Source organism: Saccopteryx bilineata, chromosome 10 (genome assembly GCF_036850765.1).
Source record: "Saccopteryx bilineata isolate mSacBil1 chromosome 10, mSacBil1_pri_phased_curated, whole genome shotgun sequence".
In the NCBI taxonomy this organism is placed as follows: domain Eukaryota; kingdom Metazoa; phylum Chordata; class Mammalia; order Chiroptera; family Emballonuridae; genus Saccopteryx; species Saccopteryx bilineata.
This window is the reverse complement of record NC_089499.1, coordinates 56,313,706-56,320,258: the sequence shown is the minus strand read 5'-3', so window position 1 is coordinate 56,320,258 and position 6,553 is coordinate 56,313,706. Positions and strand designations below refer to the sequence as shown.

The following is a 6,553-nucleotide window of genomic DNA, read 5'->3' as shown; positions in this document are numbered from 1 at the left end:
CATTGCCTGGCTTATGAGTTTGTAACTCCTAGAGCTTGTGCTCCAGCTGTCCTCGGCTATAAGGACCTGTCGACCTTATTCCTGGCCCTCTCCAAACCAGAGAAGACGGCCTTGGGCCTGTCGCTTTGCTCATGGTTATTGTAGGTTGGGCAAGGGCTCTGAAGGGCATGGTTATTGTAGGTTGGGCAAGGGCTCTGAAGGGCAGCAGAAGGAATATCCGAATTTGTGAGTGACAGGTCATGTGTAGGCTCTCCTGCCAGATTGCTCAAGGAGGAAGAGACCTCACGGCCTGATGGGAGGGCTGCTGCAGTGTTGGCTCTGCCGAAACACGAGCAGTGTAGCTGCCTCTGCCACAGTCAGTCTTGTCAGTTTGGCTTGCTTGCAGTTAAAAGAAATGCACTGCACCCACTCCCTGGGCCTCACCCTTTGGTGTGAGGAGCAAGAACAGGCAGTGGCTGGATCAGAAGCAAAACAGGTGGGTTGTGGGGACGAACTAGCTCCGCTGTTCATGTGGGTAAGAGGCAGGCATAGGATGCTGCCCATGGTTTTTTTTTTTTTAGGTGGGTGAGGAGACTGCTGGGGACAGGAAGTAAAACTGCAGACTATTTGGGCACACTTCTGCATTTGCCAGCTGCCTACTAGAGTGGTTCTAGAGAGGCTGCCCAGGGCTGCTGGGACCAAACACAACTTGTCAGGACCCAGCTATGGACAGATGTAGGTCCAGAAGGGCTGGGCGTGGAATATAATTGAAAAGTGAGAAATTTTGTAGTTTTCCCTATCTCTTCCCTAAAGAATGTATAAGAAATTGAGTCTAAAATGAGTTCATGGGCAGGAAAGGTTCTGAGAGCCTCCTCAATCAGTAAAATGTTAGTTTTACCATCAATTCCTGGGCCCTATCAGCCTTTGTCTGTGTATTACTTCCTTGCTCCAGTCTAGGACTGTGAGTTGCCTGGTAAGAAGTCATCTCAACTATTGAGTAGCGGACCAGGAACATGTTGGGTAAGGCTGAGGTCATGAAGGTGATAGCCTTGTAACTGAACAAATACTTTCCTAGCACCTGAGCCTTGGCAAGTGCTAGATGGTAAAATAGTCTTGTAAGGGAATGTGAGGAACTAAGCTGCTACTCATCAAAATGCAAGCCCTGGAGCTTTGCATTCAAAAACAAATTCAAGGGCAGCCCTCTGGTACTTCAAGCCCAGAACTCACAGATGGTGGTGGAGACCTTTCTGTTCCCCAGGGAACAATCCCCTCACCAGGGCCTACCCCAACCTGAGAACTAGGGAGGCCACAGAAAACTAACGACTGTATGCAAGCTTGCAAGGCAGAGTGAAGGATTCTTTGGAAGGTACAAGAGCAAAAGATACACTATAGTGCCAAGCTGTACAGCAATTCACGATTCACAACGGCTTTTCTATATAAACATTTAATATCAGGGAGGTGATGGGGAGCAACAAAACAAAGGCATTATTGGGGCATCAGCTTAGGGTGGCTGGGGCCTAGAAGGAGCAATTGAGATGCAAGGCCAGAGGCAGGAGCACCAACTGGAGAGAATTCCTTGCTTAGCCAACTGGGGCTCCTCTTGCCCCTTTCTGTTCTCCAACTTTAGCCCAAGGGCCGCTTCAAGATGGCTGTTCAGCAGATAGGAGGCTGCCCACAACTTCCCATAAAGCAACCTGCATGGGTTTTGGGGGTGGTCAAGCAGATACCCTGACATTCATGGATTGTAGACTTGGATCCAAACAGGCTGTCTGTCCCTTCTAGCATCCTTGGCCCGTTCCCTTAGTCCAGCTGTCCCCACCTGGGAATAATATAATTGGGCTGTTCAGGTTCCCGGAGCCTCCTATGGGTGTCCTAAGTTGTAAAATGCCTGCCATAGGGATGTTACTGACATTAGCACTCTTTCCCTGCTAATGTCCCCCAAAAGGGGGACCTGGGTTCTCTGCACTCTTCAGTTCTTGACTGCCTGGTATAAATGGTCCCCTTGATACGGGTTGGGGTGGAGGGGGCCAGGGCTCTGGGTTGTGTCTGGGGGCAGGGTACGCAGGCCTGCTGTGGACCACAGTAGACGGCTGCCCAGACTGCACCTGGGATGTGATGTCTGAATTGTCAGTGGTTATTGCGTCTTTGGCCCTGGCTGTACAAGGGAATCACGAACACAGAGACGTCATCATAGGACACTTGCTCTTCCCCTGTGGAACCATCGTCCTTCCCCTGTGTGCTGTGTATCAGCATTTGGGCCAGCTCCGAGAACCTGTGGGGAACATCCTGCAGATGTACTGTGGGGCCAGAGAAAAGAGGTAAGGCCAGCCATCAGGGAGAACTCGCTGTACTCCTGAGCTAGACACTGGGAGACCCAAGCAATGCAGTCTGTCTTGTGGGGCCAGATGAGCTACAAGCCTGGAAGGGCCACAGGTTGAACCACAGGAATCTGGACCTAGACATTTATGGAACCCACTGTCATCCCCTTCACACTGATCCTCACCACCTGCCCTCAGCAGGCATATCATCTATGGCACTATCTTCTCAGTCATAACTACTTGGTGTTGCTGCTGGCACCCAGGCCCAGGCAGGTTCCTAGCAGTTACAGTACCTATGTGGGTCCTCTTGATTGCCAGAGAGGAAGCTCCGCACTAGTTGTGCCACCTGCTCATTGGACAGGACATCCCAGAGCCCATCAGTTGCCATGACAATGATGTCGTCTTCCTGCAGCTCTAACTGGTCCACATCCAGCACTGTTACCTGCAAGTTAAGCCTGAGGATCCCTCAGTGTTCCCTTCCTGGCTCCCATAAGCCTTACAACCTGCCTCTCTAGGCAGGTGGAAACTAGAGTGGGCTGTTGCCCCCTCACCTGTGGGACAGAGAGCAAGAAGGGCTTAAGCTGAATGTCTGTGTCCAGGACTCTGAGCTGATGGTCTCCAAGGCCCCGGGAGACAGCCAGTGTTCCCATTAACCGAGCCTGTGGACAAGGGAGATGTGAGGTGACAGCAAACAGCACCAGCAAATGTACAAACAGAGGTGGATTGTGGCCCATAGGCACTCTGGGCTGACGAAGAAACTTCCTGTGTCCTTGGAGCAGACCCCAAGACACCAACCACAACCACAAGACACAAAAGAACTTCTGTAGGGGGCAACTAAAGGGGGATTTTTGAGGGAGCCAGTCACTGACCTGTCTACCCTGTCCATGGATCAGTGGGTACTTGAGATCCGACTTCTCCACGCACTTGTAGCTCCTACCAGGAGCAGACCCAACATCAACCCAGGCCCTACTTCCCAGCTCATCTCCCTCAACACAGGACCCACCCTGCCCAGGTCACAAAACTGGGCTTGGATCCCATGGTTCTCCCCATGATGTCCCCCCACCACCACCTTGCTCACCAGCCGCTCATGTGGTGGTCCCTGAACAACACCTTCTGCCCCAAGTCATCCCCCTTCAGTCGCCGAGGGAACTCCAGTCGGGTGAACTCACCAGCCAGAAGCTCAGGGTAGACAAAGGCCTGGGATAGGGGGGCCATGCTCAGATCAGGCTCTCTCTGGTGGCCCTGGACCCAGGAGTTGGGGCTACACAGCCTCCCTCTGCCGAGGGCACCTACCAGCTGCTGGATGCGCTGTCGCTCAGTTTCTGGGGTGAACTCAGAACTCAGAGGCCGTACCTCATCTCTCCGCACCAGGATGGCCCTGGATGCGATTGTGGAAGAGAGGGAGAGGTCTGGTGAAGACTTCAACCTCACCCATGGCCTCCATCCTACTGGCCCCTCCTCCAACCACCAGGGGTCAGCTCTGCCCATGCCAGCCCCTTGTTCAAAGCCCTCCATGACTGCTTGAGGGTAAAAGCTCAGCCACTTCGGCCTGTGCCATCCCTGGTATCTGCTGTCCACTCATACTCCATACACGTCAGGTATACAAATAGCCAGTCAAACCTCTCCATTTCCATTTCCTCACTTCCAGCCCCCTTTCACTGTCCCCACTGCCTCTGGTGCCTGCCTGTGACCTGCCCCTACCCAAAGCTCACTTACCTGCTATCTCCGGCATTGGCCACATACAGCTTTCCCTGCAGGGACACGGCTACCAGGGCTGTGCAGCCGCTCCCTTGTCCTGAGACCTCCAGCTCCCGCCCGATCATCTCATCCTGGAGCAAACCGAGGCCACTTTAGCTGCTGCTTGTCCTGCCACCATATCACTCTGTTCCTGATCCCCATCCTGCAGTTCACTTCCCCACCAATAAGCCTGACAGTCCTTGCTCAAAGTCTAGCTCTGAACCCAGGATCCTTGTGGTCAGATCTGGATGTATCCCTTGTGAGGGAGGGAAGTCTTACTCAACAGTGAGGAAGGGAACCAGCCCCTGCACCAGGGACCAACAGGTATGCAATGAGGTGACGCAGGTAAAAGCACATAGCACATAGTAGGCACTGGATAAATGGGAGGGGTTATGACCATGATAGCTGTTAGGAACAAACCAACTCAATTTTGTCTTCCCAATTCAAACATCAGGGGTGACCACCATTGTGTGCAGGGATACCCCATAATTCAGAGACCCTCAGATCCCTGGGGACAAAATCTTCACTTCCCCAAAGGCCACACTTAACTTACACATTCCTGGAAGGCACTCTCCAGAGCCCCGACCACCAAGTCTTCTGTCTTAATGCCCTTTTCCTCCACAAACTGGGGATCACTGGGGCAGACACAGTGACCACTGAGATGCATGGGGGGCTGAGTGGCCACCATGACCTCTACTATGTCTTCCAGCTGCTGGCGCAGGCAGGAGTGCAGGGTGTTGGCAGCCAGGATGGCTGCAGCTGGTCCACCATGCCCGTCAAACAGTGCCCAGTAATGACCTGTTAGGAACTGTACAGGAAAGGACTGGTGTCAGGTTCTTCCTGGCTTCCTCACTTGACCCCTGGCCTAGCAGAGGGCAGTAGGGCAAGAACTTCAGCCTGAAGTCCTAGCCTCAATCCTGGCCCCAGCCTGTAAGAAGGGCTCAGACCCAGTTGCATTTACCTCCTCTGGGCACAGGGTCAGCCACTCCTGGTCCTCTTCAGCCCCAAACTCACACCTCCGGATGCACAGCTTCCCACAGGCGGCTTGATCCTCATTGAACTCAGATTTCTCTGCATTGATGATTCTGGGGACAGGAAAGTGATCAGTGACTCTTCAGGGACACAGCCATGTCCCTGTGTGCACAGAGACCAGACGGAGCTGGTACACAGAGGAGGGGATCTCCTTCTGGAGCAGTAGCCTCAACGCTGTCCCTTACATCTGGACAAAGATGGTGTACGTTTCCTAACTGTTCAGTGATCTCCTGGCTAAGGCAAAACTTAGGGGCCAGCGCCTCTTGAGGCTGCCGCTGACCTGGGCTGGAAGGTAAGGGCGGACCTGCTTGGGGAGATCTTGGGTGGCCTTGCAGATCCCTCTTGCCCCCTCTCAGAGAGATTCCCTGTCCCACACTGCACAGGCCATAACCCAGACGGAGGTGGGGTGTGTGAGTACATTGGGGTGGGGTATATCCAAAAGCCTAGAATGCTGGCACTTTACCCAGTGTCCCTGTCCCATGTTGGAAGCCTCAGGGGTGCTGGTCCTTCCCAACTTGCAACCCTCTCTCAAGGAGGCTAGAATCCCAAAGAAAAGGCAGAGATGGGATAGGGAGAAGGCTGTCAAGAGTTCAGAGGTGAAGACAAGGAGTTACCCACAAATTTGGGGAGGTGGGTCACTCACTCAGTTTAGCCTGTTTTCTAACAGAGCAAAGGCCCCCAGGCTCGATCAGCAGGGTTCCGGGGTAGGGGGGGAGTCCCGGGACAATAGTCGCCGGAGTGGGGTATGTCGGATGGGGGTCGCTCAGGGGTGAGACACTCACTCTGCATAGCCTGCGTTCCAGGGCAGCGCGCGGCCCCTCGCAGGACAGCGCACGGGCCGAGCTTCCGGGCGGCGCGGGGCGTCGGTTGTGCTGGCGCAGGAGCCGGAGCCGCGCAGGAAGCGGGGCCGCCGGTAAGGCACTGGGCTGGCGCGCGGCCTGGGGGGCCGCAGGGCGGGGAGCGGATCTCCTTGCAGGAAGCGGCGCCGGAACCAGCCGGCGGACATGGCGCGGCGGCAGGGGGCTGCAAGCAGAGCGCTGGGTGCGAGGGCTAGACTCGACACCACCGGCCGCCCGCCCCTGGGAGGAGGAAGCGCGGGACGGACGGGGCCGAGGGGAGGGGCGCGCCGAGGCTGGGCGGTGACCTCCCCAAACCCTTGCCTCGCGGCGGGGTGCGTGCGCGGCCTGGTGTCATCGGGCTTGTCAAGCCTCGTATCAACCCTGAGAAGCAAACGCTGTTTACCAACCCCGCTTTACACGCCAGAGAACTGTGGCCTAGAGAGGGAAGTCGGTTGCCCCTTGTCACACAGTCACCCGAGCAGAGCGACTGTTCACCCACATGTGTGGGGCACTAGCCTTGGAGAGGGACACGTCCCTCCTCCCCTCCAAGGAGGCCTGGTAGGGGTTCAGAATACACCCTGTGCCTCCAGGCTGACTGAGTCCGTGTCCAGGCAGAGCCTCAGGCCTCCTCCTGCTGGGCCCCGACCT

At 55.4% G+C, this 6,553-nt stretch overlaps 1 protein-coding gene across 3 annotated transcripts; it reads right to left on the bottom strand.

Moving 5' to 3' along the window:
- Window positions 1–1,417: 1,417 nt before the first annotated feature.
- On the bottom strand, window positions 1,418–6,180 carry PPM1M (protein phosphatase, Mg2+/Mn2+ dependent 1M). 3 transcript variants are annotated; one of them, XM_066245916.1, is made up of 11 exons: window positions 5,849–6,179; window positions 4,996–5,119; window positions 4,588–4,842; window positions 4,014–4,126; window positions 3,591–3,675; window positions 3,376–3,494; window positions 3,167–3,230; window positions 2,849–2,956; window positions 2,591–2,739; window positions 2,085–2,251; window positions 1,418–1,798 (listed from the first exon to the last, which is right to left on the bottom strand). In XM_066245916.1, exons 1-10 carry the CDS (start codon window positions 6,070–6,072, stop codon window positions 2,107–2,109), a joined length of 1,386 nt encoding a protein of 461 aa, XP_066102013.1. In that variant the 5' UTR covers window positions 6,073–6,179; the 3' UTR covers window positions 1,418–1,798; window positions 2,085–2,106. The 3 variants fall into 3 exon arrangements, with proteins under 3 accessions (XP_066102013.1, XP_066102014.1, XP_066102012.1); XM_066245917.1 differs by lacking the exon at window positions 2,085–2,251 and having other exon boundaries at window positions 5,849–6,180; XM_066245915.1 differs by having other exon boundaries at window positions 1,418–2,251.
- Window positions 6,181–6,553: the final 373 nt, after the last annotated feature.